This window comes from Xiphophorus hellerii, chromosome 9, assembly GCF_003331165.1.
Source record: "Xiphophorus hellerii strain 12219 chromosome 9, Xiphophorus_hellerii-4.1, whole genome shotgun sequence".
Lineage (NCBI taxonomy): Eukaryota > Metazoa > Chordata > Actinopteri > Cyprinodontiformes > Poeciliidae > Xiphophorus > Xiphophorus hellerii.
Window position 1 is genome coordinate 28052444 of NC_045680.1, and position 25789 is coordinate 28078232.

General features: G+C 40.6%; 1 protein-coding gene across 2 annotated transcripts in view; it reads right to left on the reverse strand.

Moving 5' to 3' along the window:
- Nucleotides 1-21439: 21439 nt before the first annotated feature.
- Nucleotides 21440-25789, reverse strand: part of nlgn1 (neuroligin 1) — a 321721-nt gene continuing 317371 nt past the window's right edge. For both annotated transcript variants that reach the window (XM_032572528.1, XM_032572527.1), the window contains one exon: nt 21440-25290. In XM_032572528.1, coding sequence (XP_032428419.1) covers nt 24688-25290 — 603 coding nt within the window. In that variant the 3' untranslated portion in view covers nt 21440-24687. The remainder of the gene's footprint in view (nt 25291-25789) is intronic.

Sequence of the window (25789 nt, forward strand, 5' to 3'; positions counted from 1 at the left end):
ACCTGAGGGTAACATGTTTCAGATGATGTAGAAACTCAACAAATCCCAATTAAATCCAACACGGACAACGTACAAAGTTTTGTTGCATGTGTTGACAGGAAAAGAACAAAAGCCTGATTAAAAGAGCTTGTTAAGGGGAGAAGTGTGACTCAGCAACTTCAAAGCGGAGCAAATTTTGGATATCTAATAAGTGTCCTGGGAATTTCAGTTAGTAATTTCACAGTTTTAGTCTCGCCATTTGAAACATGGCAGCATAATGTGTTTGCTTTAATGTGAGTCAGCAAATTAAGTGTCTTTGTGAGAGACCATACCTCCGGAATATGTGATCAGACAAAAACTGGAGTCAACTCTTCATGGGAGCATTAATTAGTTGCGCAAAAAGACTTGAATATGAGGTGCTGTGGTGGCCACAGGCCGGACTTCACAGGTTCGGCCCGATGACCTTTACTGCAGGTAAGGTAATTTTATTTATATAGCACATTTTCAGCAACAAGGCAGTTCAAAGTGCTTTACATGAATTACAAGGAAATACAAACAAAACAATAAACCAAAGGAAAGAGCACAAAACAAAACAAAACAAAAGAAGTATAAAGTGTTTGTCTCCATGTTTGGTAAGATTAGTGATGCATAAAACTAAGTGTTGGTTCTCCATGTTTGATTCTATAAATTAGATGGTTCTAAATGTTGATCGAAGGTAACGAGTAGTTTCTCTAGATAAACTAATAGGCAATGAGAGAGGGGACCTTCCGTCTCTCTCATTGCCCAATTCACTGTCAAGTGGAGGCCACTAGAGCCAATAAACCTTAAAAAAAGATTCCAATCAGATTTCTTTCTTTTGCCTTAGGTACGATTTATGCTGCAAGTAAGCAATGAGAGTGGTTTTTAAATGACCACAGTAAGTAATACATGTGGTGGTGCAGACAGTGGCGGAGCCAGAGGGGTGGCAGGGGTGGCATTTGCCACCCCCAACAGAGCCCTTGCCACCCCTACTGCCACCCCACTGGAAATGGTAATTTTAAAATATAATACTTATGAGATCGAGATCGATGAGAAAACTGTAATTTCCGACTGTCCCTGAAGGCAGCCCGATGCAGTAGCAGCCTACATGCTGGCTGTTCATTGGTTAAGCTGACATGTGGTTCCTGCTTGATCCAAAACACACCCGCGGCTTTAGAGTACACCGTTGAGGAGTTTTGCAGGTATTTACAACATTTTACCGCTCAGCGGTAACCGCTGTGTTACCTTCCTAATGAGAGGCGGCACTTGTCATACATTTCTAAAAAGAAAAAAAAAATGGTTGTGCACCGCTCCATAGTGCCTCGTTTATTATATTAGCCATGCTAGTGCTGATAGATCGTGTTTTAGACAGATTCTTTTAACATATGTTTTAGTGCACATGCTGCCCTGTAATGTTTTATTCATTTGGCCAGGATATATCTCCCAGCTCTTGCTTGAAATGTGTGTGGTAAGAATATGTGAAAAACCATTGTTAAGTTTTATAATGACTGAAATGTAAGTAGACTATGTCATATGAAAGCTTTGAATTATAACCTAACTAGTTATATTAATTAATTTAATTAATCTATTTTTAATTTAGTATTATTTTAGCTATCTACAGAAAACTAAAAACTATAGTTTAAATAATAGTTAAAATAGTGTTGTCTCTGCCAAACAGTCATGGAGTCTAAATACCAGGCTGAATTATTTTGTGTAGAGCCCAAATGAAGAGAAAAGGGAATATCTCCCAGTTCTTCTTAAAGAGGCAAAAACCAGGGCCAGACCAGGACCAGACAGAACCCTGCAGCAGTGACCAACCTGGAGAAGCCAGCCAGGAGACACCAGGCCCAAGTGTATCACCAGCAGGTTAAAGGCTGTGACAGAGAGTTATTAAGTAGTAAAATCCAATAAGCCTAATTCTAAAGGTTAGCATGATGCTTTTTGCATTTTTTATTGTGTCTGTTTATGCATTTCACAATTAAGTTCCAGAGAGAGATGAGGGTGATATAGATTCAGAGTCAGACTCTGGGGAGGAAGACAGTGAAGCAGACGGAAATGGCACTGAACTCCCCCCACCCAGCACAACCTATTGCACACCAAAAGGACCAATTGGTAGGCACACACTACCCATGTTATGCTACAGAAACTTAACTAATTACAACTTCACTTATTGAGATGTCTGCCCCAAAATACTCTTAAAATACTTAATATAATTACCTAATATTTATTCCAGACATCTCAAGAACTAAAGCGGAAGGTCCAGCTCAGCCATGTCTGTCAAAGTTCCCAAGAACTCAGCATGGAACAAGAACAAGGGCTTTCAACAGCTCTTGGTACAAAGACAATCCATGGCTTGAGTACTCTGTATCTCAAAATGCCAGTTACTGTTTTGCATGCAGGCATTTCTTCCTCCCTAGTTATAGAGAATCATCCTTCACATCTGAAGCAGGGTTTTTCAACTGGAAAAAAGCCTTGTTTAAGGATGCTGGGTTTAAAGTTCATTCAAAATCAGAGCAGCACATAAATGCAATGTATGCCTGGACTGAGTACAAAAGGGTCAATGAGTGTAACAGATCTATTCTTGATGCCTTAAATGAGGGTAGGAAACAGAAAGTTGAAGAAAATAAAAAATACGTTAAAACAGTTGCTGAGGTGTTACTATTAACAGCAACTCAAAATATTGCACAAAGGGGTCACAGGGAGTCTGATGACTCTGACAATAAAGGCAATTTTTTAGCCATTTTGAATGAAGTTGCAAAGCATGACCCCTTTGTGCAGAGAAGGTTAGATGCACATGGCAATGCAAAGTATACTAGCCACCAAATCCAAAATGAGATTCTGCAGGGGTTGGCTGAAATGGTTCAAAAAGAAATTATAGCTGAAGTTAAACAAAGCGAGGTGTTCAGTGTTTTGGCAGATGAGACTAGAGATTTACAAAAGAAAGAACAAATATCTTTAGTAGTTCGTTACTATTACAGTGGTGCCATACATGAAAGCTTCCTTCACTTTCAGTCGGCAGAAAGCTTGGATGCTGAGGGTCTGACCAAAATGATAGTGGGGTGTCTGGAGAAGCATGGTCTGGACTACAGAAACAACCTTGTAGGACAGGGTTATGATGGTGCCTCTGTGATGAGTGGGAAGCATTCAGGTGTTGCTGCACGCATTAAAAACGATGCCAAGTTTGCATTTTATGTACACTGTAACGCACACTGTTTGAATCTCGTTCTTGTTGATGTGGTAAAGTCAGTGCCTGAAGCTGAAGACATTTTTTCTCTTCTTCAGAATATTTATAAATTTGTAACTGGTTCTGCTGTTCACACCAAGTGGCTTGCTGTCCAAAAAGAGCTGTATCCACAAGAGAAGCCTAGGGAGCTCCAGAGACTAATAGATGCTAGGTGGGCATGTAGATACCTGGCATGTCGCAATGTGAGAGACAGGCTTCCAGCGGTTTTGAGGCTTCTGCAAGATATTTCCCTTGAAAATAACAGTGGAGATAGAAAAGTGGAAGCAAAGGGTCTTTTGGCTCAGATTGATTTTCAGTTTATAGCACTTTTAGTTACTTTTTGTAAAGTGCTCGGGGATATCAAAATCCTGTCTGACATGCTTCAATCTAGCAATCTTGATTTATCAAAAGCCGTAGATTTAGTCGGCTCCCTGACAGACACATTGAAAAGCTACAGAAGTGAAGCTTGCTTTGGTGAACTACTGAGGGACACTCAAGAACTAGTAGAACGCTGCAAAATAAGCACCCTGCCACTCAGCAAGAGACAGCCTAAAGCCAGTTCCAGGTTTTTGGACTCACTGGTAATGACTACTGTAGGACAGAGGCACAGTGACCAAAGTAATGAGGATTTTAACAGAGGTGTCTTTTATCAGATACTTGACTGTCTCACAGCTGAGCTTGAGAGGCGTTTTTCACAGAAGAATTGTGAGATAATGCTAGGGGTTCAGTCTCTAGTCCCAAAAAGCCCATTATTCTTGAAAGAGGCTTCTGTATGCTTTTGGACAGACATTTGAGTCAGATCTAGAAGATCTTAAACATGAGGTTCACCAAACCAGACGGCTCCTTCTGAGGAGAGAAAAAGGTGGGTTAGAGAGACCCTCTACTTTACTTGACTTTGTTGTGTTCCTGGAACCTTATAAAGAGGTTTTTCATGAGCTGTTTAGACTTTGTAAGATTTCAGTTGTTATCCCAGTCAGTACTGCGTCCTGTGAGCGAAGTTTTTCTGCTCTAAAACTGATCAAAAACCACCTTAGAACAACTATGGCTGATGACAGGTTAAGTCATCTTGGCATTCTCAGTGTTGAGTCAAGGAGGGCACATACCCTCAACATGGATGACTTTGTAAAACATTTTGCTTCTTCCCACCAAAATTGGAGAATTATGCTCTCTTGAGTGTATCCTGGCTTTGAGTTTGCAGTATGTTGTTCCCATTCAAAGCTTATTTGACCATAGCAGTGTTTCTCAAACCTTTATAAATACCACCAGGGTAATGCTGGTCAGCTCTGGTGGTATTGTCTTGCAGTTTACTATTTGGAGCCAGTTTTATTTATTTATTTTTGAGAATTTGTTTTTGGTCATATTCTGGGCTCTGAGTTTACATTTACATGTTCACTGTTCCATAGTGCCGTTTAACGTCTTGTTTGGTCATGGCAAATCTTTGTTAAATAAACCATTTTAATTTGAGTGTGTGTGAGAAAATATTTGTTTCCTTTCGTTCATCATTTGTATATGGACCCCTCTGATAAAGCCTTGCTCACCCTTTGGCCACCCCTTGAAAAAAAGTCTAGCTCCGCCACTGGGTGCAGAGTGGAGAGACATCGCTGGGGGAGCCGGTAATGGGTGTGACTTTGGGTCACCTCTTGTAGTGATTTGGAGGACTAATTTTGATGACCCCCCCCCTTTGCCCCCTTCCTTTCTTCGGTTTTGTATGGTGCTGTTTTACATGTCTGCAATGAAGTGACCAGATAAAGGTGGAATGCTCCCTACTTGTTGGTGTAGAAACAGCTGAGCCATTTTAGTGGTGTGTCTACATCAAAACAGGGTACCTCGATGAGAAATGGCTCTTGATCCCAGATGCAAACAACTAAAACGAGCTTCCTCTGTAAGGCAGCTGGGCTCCCGCTGAGCGTTGGGACCAAGAGCTCCACAATCTGGGAGCTTGAAGTAGAGCCACTGGTTTTCAGCATGGAAAAGACAGACTTGAGTTGATTCAGACATCTCCTTAGCATTAGATGACATTTTGTGACAATAAATAAATAATTCTATCCCTTTTTACATATTTAATCTCCAAAATGTTTGTCTTTTTTACTCCTTGATTTAAGATTTAGAATTGTTTTCATGGTCAAATCTGAAAAACATAAGCAGCTTTACTGGTTTGTTGAGAATTTCACAACTGTAGATAGTAATTGTGAAGTTATTTTAGCAATTTAAAGGTAATCACCAAGAATGTTTTGTGACATGTAAACAACCTTTAACTTGGAGGAAAGCTTTTTTTCCTTTTTTTTATATAGTTATGCAGCTTTTAAAGTAAACAGTTAACAAATAATTAAAACATGGATATCAGTGGTTAAATGACTTAAGACTAAATGTGCCTCGCAGCAACAATGAAAAATCTCCACATAATTTCTCAGACTAAAAGGCTGTGTTATCAGAAGCAGCACATAAAATGACTCCCTGCATCGGTGCATCATGGAAAACTTTTATTTGTGAAACGCTGCTAAAGTACACAGCAATTATCCAACTGTTTTGTTGCCTGTGACAGTGGCCCTGGGAACACTGCCACACATCTAGATCAAACAGTTGTGCTAAATTAAAGAGTGGGTTATCAGACTGGGCAGGAGTGTTTGATGTGCACAGATGAGATGCATTATTATGGTAAATAAGCCCCCCTTATCAAGCTATTCCTACAGGGCCCTCTAGCTAAGCAGCCCAGAGTAGCGTGTGCCCTTGGTCAGACAAATACACACATGGACACGCCTACACGCACACAGAGAAAGCAGTGGCGGAGAGCATAAATACATGCTCTGTTGATCCTTCACACTCCACTCCAAACAGCCACCTGCTCTCCAAATGTCAGTCAGTCTCTGGAATAATTTGTTTCTAATCATTGGCAAAAAACGGGAAATGTCACAGTTTTCCGAAGAGGATGAAATCTGATTGATTTCCAATTAGTACTAAAACAAAATGCCAGTATGCCCCCCTCCTAACAAACCTTCCCCATGTCCTTGTGTGAAATACTGCTTGTACTGTATTAGTGGGACAGTTAGATAAGAGGAAACACTAAGAAGCAGTTGCAACCTGAAATTTAAAGAAGACCATAGAGTATTTTAAATGATCTGTGTACTCTACAGATTATATGTAACTCTTGTCATGAAGCGTGAAGCCCTGAACTAAACTCTTAATAAACAAACATGAAGTATAATAAAGTAAGCAAAAAAGAAAAGAAAAACCATTTTCAGAGGGAATGCTGTTGTCGATGTAGATAGTCTTTGAGTGAAATGGTTCTAGAACTTTTTGTGAATGTGGCAAAGTTTCAGCGAAGGTTCAAGTGAAAAAGCGAGTCACATCAGATTCCTCCATATGTGAGCATACAACCTATTCAGTTAGAATCCAAAGACAATGACTGCACAGATCTACTCAGAACTTTACACGTTGGTCAAAGGTATCTGGGATTGACAGATTTTCTTTAGATTTTGATCAAACAGAATAGGCTGACTTTGGTCCACAACGTATGGTGAAGACTATAGTTGCTGCAACAACACTCACCTTATAATCCAGCTTTCCCTCCACTACACATGGATTGCTCAATAATGTGTGGAAGCAATAATCTTGATTATTACACCTATATAGCCTATTGTATATAGAGTTTATTATTTTTCTGGAAAATAAATTTGCTGTTTGAATGTATACACTCATCAAATGCTGCACACACGTCAGGTGTTTGTAAAGTTGAAGGGTTTTGAAAAAGTTAGTAGATTGATCCACTGCTCCCCCAGCGCCTCATTTAGCTTATGTTTTCCTTGAGGTTTGGCACTCCAGCTCTACAACAAACAGGAAGTCAAACATCTTGAATTGAATTTGGGATTTTGATCCTTTTTTGGCTGTTCACTTCCTCTTCATGTGACTGAACTCAGAAGAAGACACTGGGCTAACCCTAACCTGCTCTCATTGACATGGTCGCATGATGGAAATATCTTGTTCACATTAAAGCACAGTACACATTTACTTTGCTATACATACCTCCACATCCAAATGAATCTTCATCTGTCTGGCTAACATGCTGAAAAGAAAGCTAAGATTATTCTTCTTCATCTTACTGTGAATGTTACATAGTTCAAAAGTTGCTAAAGGCCTAATTAAATGTTAAAACCATTTCTTTTTCTATTAGAGGACTCATTTTTTTCTAAATTAATGGGACTGCACTTTCTTTTTGATCCACAATGTATTTTTGAGTATGCTGCTGTACATTCAAATTAGAAACTAGCCTTCTTTAACGGGATTATTCTTGTTCTCCAAACCAATGAAAAACCAGAAAAAAGGTTATCTTTGCCAAAGGTGAAGATAAAGTCATATCTATTTTTAAGGATCTTTATTTCGGCTGGACAACTGTTGGTTTGTCATGAAGTAACGTTTAGTCTGTTTTATCATTGGTTACCAAAGGAACAAATGGTGTGTACTTTAAATCTGGTGAAATTCTGTTTATATTTTGGCTATGTTGCTTCATAAACAGTACATGTTTAGGGCTCATATCCTCCCAGTCATGATGGATGCCTGGTCATCCTGGTTCTGGTACTGTTGGAGACATCTTCCTAGTGAAAGGGAATGGAATCGCTCCATTTTCTTTGTATGTGGAGTCACTTGTAACAGACGGAATGGAAATAATAATAATAATAATAATAATAATAATAATAATAATAATTAAAGCTGCAAGCAGCCTCGGGCGGCCCTCGCAGCAAGCGCCGCTCCGGCCTATTGGCCACCGCGGGGGTTCCAGCCACCGCAGAAGCTCTGGCACAATTTCCGGAGCCGCAGCCAACTCCCCACCGCAGGAGCTCTGCCGCAGTTTCCAGTACCGCCGCCCGCTAGCTGCCGCAGAAGCTGTCGCGCATTTTCCACGCCCGTCCACCGGGCGATACGCGTGAATGCGTTCGGCGGCGCTCCCCGACGACTGTCAAAAAATCTGGTGCAGATCGGTCGATGCGTCGAGGAGATACAGCCGATGTATTAACTTAGGGGGCGCAGTGGAGCCAAATTACATCTCAATCCCGTTGGGCTCTTTAGAGGTGAACAAAGGTCATACATATCCAGTTTGGAGCCAATCGGATGATCCGTGCTTGAATTAGAGCCAAACGTATGAATATGGCGAGGGACTGATATTCGCCATTTGGCCACGCCCACACGGTTCAGCCAGCAGCGAGCAATGACAGAGCTCATCATCCGAATCATCTTGATTAGGTCAAGAGAGCCATAAACGGAGCTTTCCAAGGAAAAAAACGGCACTTCCGGTTCCGAGGGGGCGGGGCTTAGATGACGTCATAATGTGATGACGTAGGATCGACGGGCAAGCCTCCAGGATCACTCAGGCCAAGTTTGATGCAGCTCGGTCAAAATATGTGGAATGTAGAGGCAAACGTATACGAACGGCGTTGCCGCCATTGAAAACTCTTGGCACTTTAAAGCAAGCGAGACCAACTTCCTATCTGTCATCCAACACAGAATCACCTTGATTAGGTCAAGAGAGCCATAGATGAAAGTTTCCAAGGAAAAAAATAGCATTTCCTGTTCTGAGGGGGCGGGGCTTAGATGACGTCATAATCTGATGACATAGAATTTTCAGGTATCACACCAGCACCACTCAAGCCAAGTTTGGTGCAGCTCGGTCGAAACATGTGGAATCTAGAAGCAAACGTATGGCATCGGCGTTACAGGTCACTTCGCCACGCCGCCACGCCCAGCTGCTATCTCAAAGCCGGTCAGGGTTGGAATCCTCAACACACCAACATGTCTTCTGTGTCTGGACACAGTTTCATGTTGATTAGGTCAAAGGGCTAAGAGAGCGACCGCTCACAGTAAAACATGACACTTCCTGTTCTCAGGGGGCGTGGCTTAAGTGATGTCATCATTTGACCATATGGTATTGTAGGCCACCTGATGACGATCAATCACTGAAAGTTTGGAGTCTCTGTGAGTTTTTGTGTTAGAAATACCAATTTTTCATTTTTTCCTGTGTATTACAAAATCGAAGAATTTCATCTGCAGGGCAATGCTGCCCTCTGGTGTCGAATTACTGAAATAATGAAACTATTTCAGTGGCCAGCAGAGGGCAGCATTGCCCTACAAACGACGAACATGTACTGTTTATTATGTAATTACACAGAAGATCTCTCTAATTCATTCTGAGGGGGCGGGGCTTAGATGACGTCATAATATGATGACATAGCATTGTCAGGCATCACAACAGCATCACTGAGGCCAAGTTTGGTGCAGCTCGGTCGAAACATGTGGAATCTAGAAGCAAACGTATGGCATCGGCGTTACAGGTCACTTCGCCACGCCGCCGCACCCAGCTGCTTCATCGCAGCCGGTCAGGGCTTGAATCCACAACACACCAACATGTCTTCTGTCTCTGGACACAGTTTCATATTGATGAGGTCAAAGGGCTAAGATAGCGACCGTTCACAGTAAAACATGACACTTCCTGTTCTCAGGGGGCGTGGCCTAAGTGATGTCATCATTTGACCATAGGGTATTGTAGGGCACCCGATGACGATCAATCACTGAAAGTTTGATCCCTCTATGTGTTTTTGTATAGGAAATATAAGAGTTTCGTGTTTCATGGCGAGTAGGTGAACTTTGACCCCTGGTAACCCCCTTTCAGCAAGCTCATACAGTCACCAATTTGATAACTTTAAATCAGACATGCCTTATGATCAGACTGACCGAGTTTGAAGCCGATCAATCGAAATCCCTAGGAGGAGTTCGATCAAATGCAAAGGCTGTAAACGTCAAACTCGAGGTCCAAAATGGACCTTCAATACAAAATGGCCGACTTCCTGTTGGGTTTCGACCATGGCTCTAATAGACTTTTTTGTACGTCCTGACAAGATACACATATGTACCAAGTTTCGTAATTCTAGGATAAAGCATGGCTTGGGGCTGTTCATTTAAAATACTCTAGGGGTCGCTATAGAGAAATTAGGCCACGCCCACCAAATTTTGTTATGAATTCCTGTCGGTGGGTGGATAAGGATCCATCCTAGTGAGTTTGGAGCAGCTGGGCCCGAAATTGTGGAATTCAGAGCCAAACGAAATTCGACGGCGTTCGCAACGCCGCCACGCCCACCTGCTTCATCGCAGCCGGTCGGGGTTGGAATCCACAACACACCAACATGTCTTCTGTCTCTGGACACAGTTTCATGTTGATTAGGTCAAAGGGCTAAGATAGCGACCGTTCACAGTAAAACATGACACTTCCTGTTCTCAGGGGGCGTGGCCTAAGTGATGTCATCATTTGACCATAGGGTATTGTAGGGCACCCGATGACGATCAATCACTGAAAGTTTGGTCCCTCTATGTGTTTTTATATAGGAAATATAAGAGTTTCGTGTTTCATGGCGAGTAGGTGAACTTTGACCCCTGCTAACCCCCCTTCAACATGCTCCAAAACTCACCAATTTGATAACTTTAAATCAAACATGCCTTATGATCAGACTGACCGAGTTTGAAGTCGATCAATCGAAATCCCTAGGAGGAGTTCGATCAAATACGAAGGCTGTAAACGTCAAAATCGAGGAAAAAAATGGACGTTCAAGACAAAATGGCTGACTTCCTGTGATAGTTGGCTAATAACATTAAATGTAAGTTCTGAGTCTTTTGGTGAGCTCTACAAGTGTGCCAAATTTCATGTCTCTACGATGAAGTACGTTCATACCATTGTGTTAACAGAAAATTGCTAGTTGCCGCCGTTGAGCAATTTTTTTTGCGATTTTTGCAACAACCTTAAAATTCAAAATTTTTAATTTTTCTAGTTGCGACCGCCAAGTTTGGTGAGTTTTTGAATATGATAAAGCCCCCAAAAAGGCACACGAAGAGGTGGGAAGAATAATAATAATTAAAGCTGCAAGCAGCCTCGGGCGGCCCTCGCAGCAAGCGCCGCTCCGGCCTATTGGCCACCGCGGGGGTTCCGGCCACCGCAGAAGCTCTCGCGCGTTTTCCAGAGCCGCAGCCCGCTCCCCACCGCAGAAGCTCTGCCGCAGTTTCCAGCACTGCCGCCCGCTAGCCGCTGCAGAAGCTGTCGCGCATTTTCCCCAAATTACATCTCAAACCCGTTGGGCTCTTTAGAGCAGAACAAAGGTCATACATATCCAGTTTGGCGCCAATCGGATGATCCATGTGTGAATAAGAGCCAAACGTATGTATATGGCGAGGGACTGATATTCGCCATTTGGCCACGCCCACACGGTTCAGCCAGCAGTGAGCATTGACAGAGTTTATCATCCGAATCATCTTGATTAGGTCAAGAGAGCCATAAACAGAGCTTTCCAAGGAAAAAAACGGCACTTCCGGTTCCGAGGGGGCGGGGCTTAGATGACGTCACAATGTGATGACGTAGGATCGACGGGCAAGCCTCCAGGATCACTCAGGCCAAGTTTGATGCAGCTCGGTCAAAATATGTGGAATGTAGAGGCAAACGTATACGAACGGCGTTGCCGCCATTGAAAACTCTTGGCACTTTAAAGCAAGCGAGACCAACTTCCTATCTGTCATCCAACACAGAATCACCTTGATTAGGTCAAGAGAGCCATAGATGAAAGTTTCCAAGGAAAAAAATAGCATTTCCTGTTCTGAGGGGGCGGGGCTTAGATGACGTCATAATCTGATGACATAGAATTTTCAGGTATCACACCAGCACCACTCAAGCCAAGTTTGGTGCAGCTCGGTCGAAACATGTGGAATCTAGAAGCAAACGTATGGCATCGGCGTTACAGGTCACTTCGCCACGCCGCCGCACCCAGCTGCTTCATCGCAGCCGGTCAGGGCTTGAATCCACAACACACCAACATGTCTTCTGTCTCTGGACACAGTTTCATGTTGATGAGGTCAAAGGGCTAAGATAGCGACCGTTCACAGTAAAACATGACATTTCCTGTTCTCAGGGGGCGTGGCCTAAGTGATGTCATCATTTCACCACAGGGTATTTTAGGACACCTATTGATGATCAATAACTGAAAATTTGGTGTCTCTGTGAGTTTCTGTGCAGGATATATAAGAGTTTCGTGTTTCATGGCGAGTAGGTGAACTTTGACCCCTGGTAACCCCCCTTCAGCAAGCTCATACAGTCACCAATTTGATAACTTTAAATCAGACATGCCTTATGATCAGACTGACCGAGTTTGAAGCCGATCAATCGAAATCCCTAGGAGGAGTTCGATCAAATACGAATGCTGTGAACGTCAAAATCGAGGTCAAATGAAATTCAATCTAAAATGGCCGACTTCCTGTTGGGTTTAGAGCATGGCTCTAAGAGACTTTTTTGTACGTCCCGACAAGATACACATGTGTACCAAGTTTCGTAATTCTAGGTTTAAGCATGGCTTGGGGCTGTTCATTTAAAATACTCTAGGGGTCGCTATAGAGAAATTAGACCACGCCCACCAAATTTTGTTATGAATTCCTGTCGGTGGGTGGATAAGGATCCATCCTAGTGAGTTTGGAGCAGCTGGGCCCGAAATTGTGGAATTCAGAGCCAAACGTATGGCAACGGCGTTACAGGTCACTTCGCCACGCCGCCACGCCCACCTGCTATGTCAAAGCCGGTCAGGGTTGGAATCCTCAACACACCAACATGTCTTCTGTCTCTGGACACAGTTTCATGTTGATTAGGTGAAAGGGCTAAGATAGCGACCGTTCACAGTAAAACATGACACTTCCTGTTCTCAGGGGGCGTGGCCTAAGTGATGTCATCATTTGACCACAGGGTATTTTAGGACACCCGATGACGATCAATCAATGAAAGTTTGGTCCCTCTATGTGTTTTTATATAGGAAATATAAGAGTTTCGTGTTTCATGGCGAGTAGGTGAACTTTGACCCCTGCTAACCCCCCTTCAACATACTCCAAAACTCACCAATTTGATAACTTTAAATCAAACATGCCTTATGATCAGACTGACCAAGTTTGAAGTCGATCAATCGAAATCCCTAGGAGGAGTTCGATCAAATACGAAGGCTGTAAACGTCAAAATCGAGGTAAAAAATGGACGTTCAAGACAAAATGGCCGACTTCCTGTGATAGTTGGCTAATAACATTAAATGTAAGTTCTGAGTCTTTTGGGGAGCTCTACAAGCGTACCAAATTTCATGTCTCTACGATGAAATACGTTCATACCATTGTGTCAACAGAAAATTGCTAGTTGCTGCCGTTCAGCAATTTTTTTTGCGATTTTTGCGACAACCTTAAAATTCAAAATTTTTAAATTTTCTAGTTGCGACCGCCAAGTTTGGTGAGTTTTTGAATATGATAAAGCCCCCAAAAAGGCACACGAAGAGGTGGGAAGAATCGTAATAATAATAAACAGTACAGATACAATAGGCCTTCGCAGCGCTTTGCTGCTCGGGCCTAATAAACAGTACAGATACAATAGGCCTTCGCAGCGCTTTGCTGCTCGGGCCTAATAAAAACACATATCAGCATATTAAAATCATTTATTGTGCTCCAGAAGAGTAAGACTATTTAACCAGAAAGAAAGACAAGTGACAAAAATTCTACAATACAAATGCCAGACCTGCTCACATGGTTCCCCACATCTCACATGGCATTTGAAGAACAAACCTCTCCATAGCTTTAAGACTGTTAGAAAAAACCTCCAAGGATGTAGCTGAGGTTTTGACTGTTGCTGTGAACTGAGGTCAGAAAATGGCACGTTGCTCTACATTCATTCGCAGCGTTCGCTCTTCCCCTTCCATTTGCTTTGACACAGGCTGAGTGTTGGCCATGGTCAGGGTAGATTTACACTAGAACAAAAGTGAAGCATCCCCCTAGAACAGGGTTTTTTAATTGTCCTTAGATCCCAACTGTGAGCCTTTTGTCTCCTGCTATTCTGTCTCATTAAACCTACACATGATGGGGCTCGAAGGAAACAGCTGATGCAACTCCATTGAGTTTTGTTTGTTTTAGAAGCTCCCCTTGAAATTGACTGAAAATCTGTGTTTTATGGAGGGTGACACTGGATAGGAGTCATTCTCATCTCTCAGGCATTCTAGGATTATATCTGCATTCTGGACATGGGGCTCTGAAAGAGGCGCTGCTTCAAATGCAACACCTTTAAATCCAAAGTCAGACTAGCTGGATGTCATTTTGGAAACACAGCAACCAGTAAATATGAAATCACAACCCACAAAGAGAAATGAAACACATGGCTTAAATAAGCAGTTGTTATTACAACGTTTACAAGGCTCTGTTTTTGACCATGGAAAATAAAGCAGAATGTTGCAAATTAATTAAATTAGTTCAAAATGAATGCAGCAAAACAGGACAAACAAAAATAGAACTATACTTCGACATTGTGGGGTTGCCATCTTCTGAAGGGGAAAGAAAAGAAATCCAATTAAAACCACAAATGCATTCTGTTCATGATCATAACATTTTCTGAAAATACAAATTTTTTTTTTAACCAGGGGCTGAATCCAAACAAACAAGTTAAAAAGGTTAAATTTAAGCACATGCGTCACCAGAAGAAAATGAAAAATGAAAAGCTTTCTAACTCCTAATATTATCTATAAAAATGCCACAAGTTAATAGCTGTAATGAAATTTTAAACTCATTTCAGATTTATTTGCTCATTTAATGAAACGGCTGGGTTTAACTGTTAGACATGAGTTCAAAGGCCTAATGTTTCCATCAAAAAGTAGTTGTAAAACCTGTTTTATTTAAAGTGGGGTTGTTAAAAGATTTTCCAGGAAGCAGAGTTCCAGCAAACAGTTATGATAATCTATATGTCTATCCAAAGTTTTCAGTCTGATGCCAGGAAAGTCCTTGGATAATTGGTAAAGATGAACTCGCTGCAGCCTACAGACCAACAGCAGTGTTGTTGTTCAGACTCTTACAAAAACAGATTTATGATTGGTGATATATTTGGGCAGCTATTGTACTGACTGAACATGTTTTAATATTTACGTTTTACTGCCTGCCATCCAGGCTAAATGAAAGGAATAAATCCAAATGTTCTTTCTTGAAACTTCCACCAAGAATATAAACTATAATATTAAAAAATTAAAAGGTAAAATGTCTTAAAATCAGATATATTTTTTAAAATTATACATAATTTTTTCACCATTTCACAAAAAAAATGAGATAAAGGAATTTTTTATGTATTTTGACTAACTTTTGTTAGCCTTAGTCACTTCTAGCCCTTACTTAAAGCTTGACAGTATGATTTAGTTTTCATATAATTAACAGCCAAACAAAGCACACACTGTGGATGTTATGACCAGGGACTGCTCAGCGGAGTTTTCATGTGAAAGCCCAGCTTTGTTGATTTCTATGCTAACTGTTGTATGAAACTCACAGTTAGCACAGTTAGAGGAATGTCAAGTGCAGAGGTCAAAGGAACTGTTAAAACCAATTTTTAACTCTATACTAGCAATCTTGTTACATTTAAAGAAGACACGAAACTAATTAGGAGGGAAAAAAATATGGATGAATGGTTTATGAGGTAGAATATACATTTTGATAGTTAAAATGACAATGACAAACAACCAAAAGCAAATTGACAGGCAGGTAAAACAGACTGACCGACTATTTATAGATACATTTGAGGAATTTGTCAGAAAACTTCATTTTGCGTTCAGATTTTAGAAGTGCCTTATAGTTGCTATGCCTTCGTTAGCCAGTTATGCCTTTAATCCAGTCACCTGCTATTAATGCCACCATTATCCAGAGAAGGGGCTAACCAATTCACACTACACTCAGTCATTCACCCCTTCATACACTGATGGTGGAAAGCTACTGAAGAGTAGCCACAGCTGACCTGGGGCAGTCTGACAGAGAGGCTGCCACCGGGCCCTCTGACCAACACCTGCAGGCAAGGTGGGTGAAATGTCTTGCTCAAGGACACAACTATAAACCAGAAATTGAACCAGCATGCCTGTTAAACTCCTCCCAGCTTTGGTTGTTCAAACATGTGCAGCCAGTTCTAGTTTTAATCTATTTTGCAACAAAGTTTTGTTTTTCTGTTCTGCTGGTGTTCATTTCGAGTAACATCAATAGTAACATCAATATTTATACCCAGGTCTAAATTTTATGATCACTTTTTAAAGTTTCATGTTTTCTTTAATGACACATATAACGCTTCTTCATGTCATTTCTCATCTAAATAAAAACAGATTGCTAAATGATTGAAATAACTGATATTTCACTAATTTTCAATTCTCTTAGCTTCTTTGTAAGTTTTAAATGTTTTTCTGGGGAAAAAATATATCTTTATTTGTATGTAATTACTACCTATAAGTTATGTTTTGTTATCAGTTGCCAGGACACATTTGTAATGTCAAAAACTGAAATATGTCAGGGCCTGACCAGCAAATTTGTGGTAATATTTTGCGCCTTGCATATAAAGTTATAAATAGGAATTCATCCTGAACTGTCAGCTACTTAGTATGGCTCTGTACATGCTTGACTATTTACCCATTACTTCAATTACATGCTTAATTCAGTGGATGGCCTTTAGTCCTCCAGTGATGATGCAGTGTCCCAGTCCCTGTGAAGATCTGTAGAATAAATAAAATAAAAAATCCAATGCCTTTTAGTAAAGGAAAATGAAATGATGTGTATATAAATATATCAACTTCTCAATTTTCGTGTTTTGTAATATGACAAAAAAGCAGGTCTTTAAAGACAACAAATGATTTCCTAATTAGCCGTCACCAGGCAAAGTAATCTGATCATAGTCAGTCACCACGTTCATCCAGGGTGCATTTTTATTGCTTTTTAAATGAATTAATTCATGTATTTGTTTATATATACATTTTTGTAGAGCCACAAGAGAAAGTAAGTCGGTGATGAAGTGATCGAAAGCACTCTGCACCAAATCAATGCTTGAATATTTGGTACAACGCAGGAATATGACTGACTTCACTAAAAGGTCTGTGACCATAAAACAGATTAACAGACTGTGACTTGTTGATGTGCATAAGTGGAAAATAAAGCAGGTGTGAAGAACAATAAGAATGTGAATTAAAATTTTAAGACCAAAGAATTTATAATTTTCTCAACTGTGATGCTCATTGTGTTAGCTAAGGTCATGCTAGTGATTGATGGAGGCAGTTTAGTCATTTGGATTTCAATCACTGTCATGTTGTCATGGTGACCCTTTCAGGTCATCCTTTCATTCCTGCTTTACACGGGTTTCTTAATGATGTAACCCTCCAGAGCTGCAGAGAGCAGTAAAAATTGGCTGAAGATGTTTATTTAAAGAAAATGAAAAAGTGCTTCCTGGCTTGGAGAGAACACATAATGGAGGTATTTAACTTTTCAATAACAGTTACCACTGTTGTTTCCAAATCCAATGCGATGCCTGCTCACATTGGGCTAATAGTTTTCTGACCTAAAAATGCCGTGTTGTTTTATTGGAATTATGTGCTGATAGGTTGTGTTTTATTACTTTGTTTATCTTGTTGTTGTCTTGCGGTGGAAACAACAGAAAGCTGACCACTTAGTGTTTCATTGTTGAAGGGTCTCTGGCACATCTTCTAAATAAATCACAGTAATGGAATTACAAACATAAGCTCATGGTGATGTTTGTGGGCCTATAAATATTATGTCACACTATATGGAATCAGTTCAATTTGCAAGCAGGAAATACGCTGAACACAAACCAATGTGCTCAAACAATTTAGCATCAGTTTTAATTTGAGGTTGTTTTCATTTTTTTTAAGGAAATAACAAACCATTTCCTACAATATGTCAGAATTTAACCTTGCATCCAGGTGGGTGCTGCAACAGCAGTCTGTATTCATTATTTTAAAGAGCTGCATAGTGCTTGAGAGAGAGCCAAGAGGGGCAGGATGTATTCTCACTACAGAGGCCTCCACATGTCCACGTTTTAGTGAAAGGAAAACAGGGAGACAAGCATTTGAGCCTAACAAGCAGCCTCTCTGTGCCAGCATCCAGATTTTTGTATCTGAGCACAGGGTATCTGTGGCATTCCTTTCACTGTGTGTTTTGAAAATCACCACTTTGCCCCCGCAGTGACTCAAACCTTGTAAGCCATGGGATTTGACTGCAGTCTGCTTGGCTGGATGACTCATTCCTTCTCAGTGGCTAACATTGTTAGATGCTGAGGCTTCAGTGACCTAAAGACGTTAGCAGGCACCCTCACAGAAGGCGGGATACTGAAGATGGTACAGATGCAATGGGAGCCGGTTTGTTAAGCAGTCCAAGCTGCCAGCTTGATGGGAAAGATGAGAAAGACAACAATCCCTGGAAAGAAGCGCAACGGCTCTTCAACATCAACTGAAAACAGGCTGTGAGGCCCCGCATCTTCCTCTCTATCCAAACAGTGCTGTGCAAAGGTTTGGTCTCCACTAGTCATCGACATGTCTGCCTCTGTAAAAATCTAAGCAAATACTGGATGAACTCAGCTGGAAAAGTGTATCATGTATAATACAGTAAGTGTTTGTAAGTCACTGTATTTTTTCAGTTTATTTATCTGTTTCATTAACATCTTAACTTTCTAAAATGTTGTCCTAAGCCTCAGCAGTCTTGAGAGCCCTGAAGGAGCTGCAGGATCTTTAGTTAGCAGTCTAAATATTTAGCATCCTAAGTAAACATTTAGTTGAATTAAATTTTGCTCCACACAAATTTATATTTACTGAAAAAAACTAAATATTTATAGCTAGCAAGTGAGCTTTGTAAATATTCAGTTAGCAAACTAAATATTTAGATGGCAGGTTGAATATTTAGCTCATTAACTAAATATTTAGTTTGAAACTAAATTTGCAGCTTGCCAATTCAATATTTATTTTGAACTGAACTGTGACATTTATATAACATGTCGAAAATATGTCTTTGAAAATTGAACTCCTAATTTTGTCTCCTATGATGCACTAAAAACCTGTTCATTTTTGACTGAGCAACAAACGGCACCTCATTCCAGACCAGCTAGATTTAGCTGCAGTTATACATTAAGCCTATTGGTTGTGCAAAATACTAAACTTAACACAAAATGGAGTGAAATCTGTATTTGGTTGATTATGACTTTGCTCTACCAGTACTTTTGGCAATAAATCTTGTGTATTTCCCTTTACATTTTGAAGAAAAATCCATTTGCAGGTTGATCAGCTGAACAGCGATGGCCTGTTCCCATTAAAATCCACTCTGCTGGGGCCGAGCAGTTTGTAAAGGAAGCAGTGTACTGATGGTACAAGACACTGTATCATCATTCTGAATGCAGAGAGAAACTGAGGTAAGACCTGACAACCAGTAGCGGTCCAATTTCTCCTCAAACTTGGTCCAAACTCAACATGCTAAGATGACGATGCTCTGCCCTACAGAGCCATCCTTTTCAGAGACCGGCTCCAGAATTTGGAAGTGGAGAGGATTAGACTGGCTGCCTGCAGTTTTAACCCCACTGGACACTTGGGATCATCCTGTTGGTTCTGGTGTTGCTAGTGTCCATCACAACCAAAATGCCTGTTTCTATCGTTCTACAATGCTAAAATACTTTTACCCCATGCTCAACTTGTCTGTGAAACTCTCAAATATTTTATAATTTCCTTCAAATATTTCAGTTTAAAGAGAAAACAGGCTTTACATCAGCAAAAGATAGGTAGGCAAGAATCATAGCAACAGCTTGGAATTAAATGACCAAAAGCAGATTTTCTTCCTGTTTGTGTTAAGTTTCTGTGGATTATGTGATTCTGAGCTTCTTGAAAAGAGACTAGAAGGATGAACAGATGGTATTACCTGGTTACCTTGTCAGATTATTGAGACTGCAACATCCAGTTTCTTTTGTTTGGTCAGTTTTGTTAGTTTTTTCTTTAACAACAGACATGCAGACATGAGTCCTGTTGTGTTTTTTTACTAAGATGCCTTCCAAAACAAACAATCCAATAAAAATTAAGATAAACATGTATTTTTTAAAACAAACTTTTGGAGAATTCCCTTCATTTAGGCAGCTGGCTAAATGGCATGAAGAAACATGTTGGGGAGGGGGAGGGGGAGCGCTGCGTTTCGGCTGGAAACTCTGCTCACTCTGGAACTCTTGATGTCTCAGGAATTTAAACTGCAACAAATGAATGGTGATAAACCTGAACCCAGAAACAAGCTCCTCCATAATTCCTCACAGTCTGGATGTCAAGAAAATAGCCAGAAATATTTATTAAATGAACTTGTAACAGCTCTGCTAATGAAAACTATTATAATAAATATCTTTAACCCTTTTGAGCAAAGTTATCTTAAAAGAAAACATTTCATATAAAGAAATCTTTAAATACAATTTCTCTCAAGGCTGACTGGTCGACTGATCATGTTTTGAATCCTTGTGGATCTTTTAGCATCAGGATTCAGTTCAGGATGTTTTTTTACACAGGCCTGATTTACAACACATGCTCTCTCAATGGACTTTACAAGAGGAATAGATAGTTCTTTATACAAACATATTGTCAATTCAATCCCATCCAATCATACAGACAAGTTCAAACTCAATGCTCCAGTTTAATCTGAGAACCAAGTTAATGGCAGGATTAGCTCCTTTGGTGACTTTATCTAGAAAAGAAACATAGGCAAACATAAATTCTCTAAGACAGTAGATATATTGGTAATAAAAATAGTACATACAGAGTAATGTGGTGATTTGCATGAATAGCTCTTTCAGTAGCTAAGAATATCATTTGAAGAAAAAGACGGTGAAGTTATTGTTGGTCACAGATCAGCTGATGGCCTTCATGGAAGTGACTCAGCAAACAGAAAGCATCGGGGTTTTTTTGTTTTGTTTTTTTTATTTACCTGAAAGTCGGCTAGTCAGTTAAGCCAAAACATTTTGAATGTACAGTACAGACCAAAAGTTTGGACACACCTTCTAATTAAAATGGGTTTTCTTTATTTTCATGACTATTTGTAAGGCAAGAAATCCCACTTATTAACCTGACAGGGCTCACCTATGAAGTGAAAACCATTTCAGGTGACGACCTCTTGAAGCTGATCAAGAAAATGCAGAGTGTGTGCAAAGCAGTAATCACAGCAAAAGGTTGCTACTTTGAAGAAACTAGAATATAAGGGGCATTTTCAGTTGTTTTACACTTTGTTGTTTAGTGCATATTTCCACATGTGTTATTCATAGTTTTGATGCCTTCAGTGTGAATCTACAATGTCAATAGTCATGAAAATAAAGGAAACTCATTGAATTAAAAGGTGTGTCCAAACTTTTGGTCTGTACTGTACGTCATACCTATTCCAAGAAACCTTAAGATTAGAGAAAGAATAGTTACTAAAAGGTTAATTAAATTATCCTTACGGGAACTCAAAATACAAAGCAGCAACCTCAAGATGGACGAATGGAAAATAGAAACACTAAACACGATGAAAGACAGCAAGTAAAATTTAAAGAAGATTAAACTTATTCCAAAAGGAAGGGAGAAAAATCCAATTGCAGTTAGAAACTTTCTTGGTGTCTTCAATTAAAAGACGTGCAGATTAGCTGGTTCAGAAAGTTGAAAATGTCCTGAGAGCTACCAAGACCAACACAGACTTCTGCTTCTATGTTCTTAAAATAAAGTAAAAAAAGAAAAAAAACATGAATTACTGTGAAAGGTAATCATACAAGTCTACTGGTTTTCACACTGATTTACTTTCAGATCAGTACTCTGACCAGTCACAAATCAGATGTCTGGTGTTCAGTGACTTTCACGTGTACAAACCATCCCAACTCCATTTACTGTGTAAACAATCACAGGCCGTGATTACAGCAACCATTTTTTATGTGAATTTTGAAGTCTTTCATTTAAAAAGGTTGATTGAAATGACTAAATGTGGCTTTTGGCTTTTCTGAGTTAATGGGCAAAAGGAGAGAAGGAGACACATTTGTTGAATAAGTTCAGATGCCAAACATTTCCCTCACAGGACTGATCAGTGTTTCTGCTGTCGTTGTGCGTTGGAATTGCAACATTGCCAATGCTAGTTGGCATTACAGAACAATTAGAACTTGTCCGATAGCAGCAAACTCCTGAAAGCCTCGGTTCATTTCTCTAAGATGTGTGGTCCATGCTAGTTTTCAACTTCTACTTTCTGTTTGTTACATGTGCAGTCAACATCTTATGGAATCACAACCAGGCTACACAACCTGCGAACCAGAAGAAGCAAACACACCTAATTCGCTTTTCCTTTGTCTTTTTTAGTCAGCAACATTTTGAAAGTTTGCTTAAAATATGCATGATATTTGGATGGAAACGTATCTACTGGCTTCTGTTTACATAAATATCCACTATTGAACTGCTGTGACGTTTTCTAGATTAGGGTTGTGTTAGGACAGTAGATGTCCACCTCGGTCTTGGCTCCTTTTGGATCAGCCATCAGCGTCAGGCTCTTCATTTTGGTTCATGCTTAATTAAGAGGGTAAGAGATTCATGTGCTGTGCATAAAACATTAACTGCGTATAAGCTTTTAACAGAACCTGAGCTGCCCTTTTAAAGAAGTGGGTACCTTTTATCAACCCTGACACCATGGCAGACATTTGGAGCACAGCACTGTGTGTGTATATAGGAAAAAAAGCAAAAAAAGACATTAAGTTGAAGAGGTAAGACTTTTTGCTTTTGATCATCCTGCTTTACTGGCAGACACACCGACATCTCTCCAACACAAAGCACCACCTAACTTGATTCAACTTGGCTAATGATGAAAACTACATAAAAAGTGCATCGTGGGAATTGACCCAGCCTGATACTCGCTCTTCCTCTCAGGCTCCTGCTGTGCATTTCCGTCGACTCCCACCCCGTGTGATCTGTCTGGCTTTTATCTTGAATTAAACATCTATAGGCAGTCATGTTTAAGTAGCTCTGGAGTTCAGAGCTTTGTTGGATAAATCATTAGCAAATCTACATCGCCTGGAGATGGAATTCTTCTTTATATTTTTCAATCATTTCACCCTCCATTTTCCTTACCAATTGGGTCCACCGTGTTACTTTTTTATCTTGAAGTGTCGATTTTTGGGGGGCATTGGGGTGACGAGAGGTCAATGGAATAAACAGTGCAGGTAATTACTTTGATACGGTCCGGTCCGGTTCTCCAATAGGTAGAACAGCAAAAAACATTGATTTCAACTGAAGGTACAATGGGTTTGATTGATACAATGTAATGCGATTTACCCACTATCAAAAAGTAGTACCAACACATAGAGTACAAAACTAGTCCTTATATGTCCAGCCCACTCAAGCTATATTATGTTATGCAAGAAATCTTTACCCACCCCCAATTTTTTTTGTTTTGTTTTACTATCTAAATCCATCCAGTGACATCCACAAACCAGGCCACAAACCGGGACTGCATTTCCCAAGGTTCCGTGAGAGCATTGTGTTTTCTAGTAATCCAATAAGGAAATAGGTCTTGAATCTCTCCAACACAAAGAACAGGGTGAAAATTATTCTTATTAATGACATAATCAGCAGAGCAGCCATCAAGCAGGTAAATTGTCATGCGCATCGTGCTAAAATATCCCAATTATCCTTTGTCCCCCCAGCTCTCTGTGTTGAAGTTGGAACTGCCAGAAAGCTGCTCGGTGCGTTCTCACTTCCTACGTCCCGGTCCGACTGGCAGGTTGCAGTGTGAACACCCCGCCCAAGAGAAGTGGGCTTAAACAGCCTTGGTGCTTAGATATGTAAATAGGTCCTATACAATAAAATTGTTTCAATCAAAAATAAAAGGATGAAAAGTATTTGCAAGATATTTTTTTTCTCCTCAAAATGGTTCCGTTGTGCATACAGGGTCGCTTTATCTTAAAGTTTTCAGTCCTTCGGTTTACTCTGCAGCTTTTGGCTTATCTTACACAGCCTCCGTTTACGACCCTCAGACATGCCTCGATTGGTTTGCACGGCGTCTGCTTTGTGCCCCACAAACAGAGTGTTCTGCAGAGTAATGCCAAAGGAAAACAATATGTTTTCTTTCCTTTACAAAGTGTTCCCCTCTTCTCACCTCCAAGGCGTGTCTGATGCTCCGCGCTGCTTCCAGATAATACTGTCAAGCAGTCGTTTGTCAGAAAATCCCGAAGGCCATAGCTGTCGCTAGAGAGAAAAAGTGTTTCACTGTTCCTTTTTGTTGTTGTAATACCAGAACAAAAAATAATGATAAAAAACATCTTTCTCAAATGTTTCAGGTTGTGAGACGTTGTTCTGCTATAACTTTTTTGCCCCCTCATGTCTTTCCATTTTTTTTTCTACAAAACCATAATTACTAATATTATTATGTTTTGATCCTCTGATCCAAAGCATCTGAAACCTTTCATCATATTTCCTCCGGTATTAACAGAATGTGGTATAATTCCAGTGTAATTCCATCTGTGTTTGGCATCTCTGGGCCGGCGGTTTAACTCCTGAAAGGTCTGTTTTTCAGCAGGTCGGCCTGAACTCTCCGCTGCAGCGCTGCAGTTAGCTTGTTGCCTGAGCCGCCAGAGTCCTGCCTGTACGGGTCCATCCACTGGGCTATACCCGGGTGGTGGAGTGTGAGTGTGGGTGCGGATGAGGCAGAGTGTTGTTCTGCCCACTGCTGGGATATGTGTTAAAGGAGTGGAGTGAGGTGAGGCCTCCCATGGTGCTGGGGATCATGGTTATGGTGTTTGGTGTCATGAGCGGGATGTCATCTGGCGAGCGCCTCATAGCCAGGGTGTAGTCTGGGGGGCAGGCAGTCCTCAGGACCACGTCATGTGGGTGGAGGGAGTCCCCCACCCCTCTGCAGTCCCTGTCCAGGTCAGAGTGCTGCTTCATCTGCAGAGACATGATCTCCTCCTCCTGAGTGTGAGCCAGGTCGTTGGCGGTGCTCCGCTGGGGGCTGCAGCGCCGGTGGACGTCATGCCGCCGCTTGTCCTTTTTATAGTAAAGAGCAGCAAAGGCCAGGATGTTGAGGAAAAGCAAAGAAGCTCCGACAGCAATAGTCACCGAAAGTTCTGTGGAGTAGTCCCGCTGGTCCACCAGGTGAGGCTGGTTGTGGCTGCCTTGCGTCTCAGTGGGGAACGGAGTTGGATTTGGGCGCTTGGTTACCAGAACTTTGGTCTTTGGTGTGCGGTTAGTGGCTTCCGGAGGAGGAATCTGTACAAAGATAGAAGACCAGATAAAGATTTTATACTAGCTTTGACACCTCTAAGCCTTTAACTGCTTTTGGTCTTTAGGTGACAAATAAATGCTGGAAGCACTTTACCAGCTTCTTGCTATTAACGTTTTCCCATAAATGTCAAATCAAAACTTGATACCTGAATGTAATTCTGTTCTACACAGAAGTATGTAAGAATCAAAGCTTGGAGATAAATTCAGGATCTGTGTCTTTTTCACGTTGATAGGAGAAAGTTACTTGTTATAACAATAATCCAGAGAAGTGTAACCGTTTTACTGCTACAGCCTTTGTTATTTTGATTTCAATGAGATCTTGTTATAACAAGTTTAAAATGTCATTAATAATCTCATTAGTAAGATGCTTCTGTATTTATTTCTCATCTTTGGCAGCAAAATGCTTCTGTAATTTTATGTGCAATTTTTAAAGTAATGCTCTCTACTTGATTTTATATGTGCTTGACCAAAGAAACTCAATGTT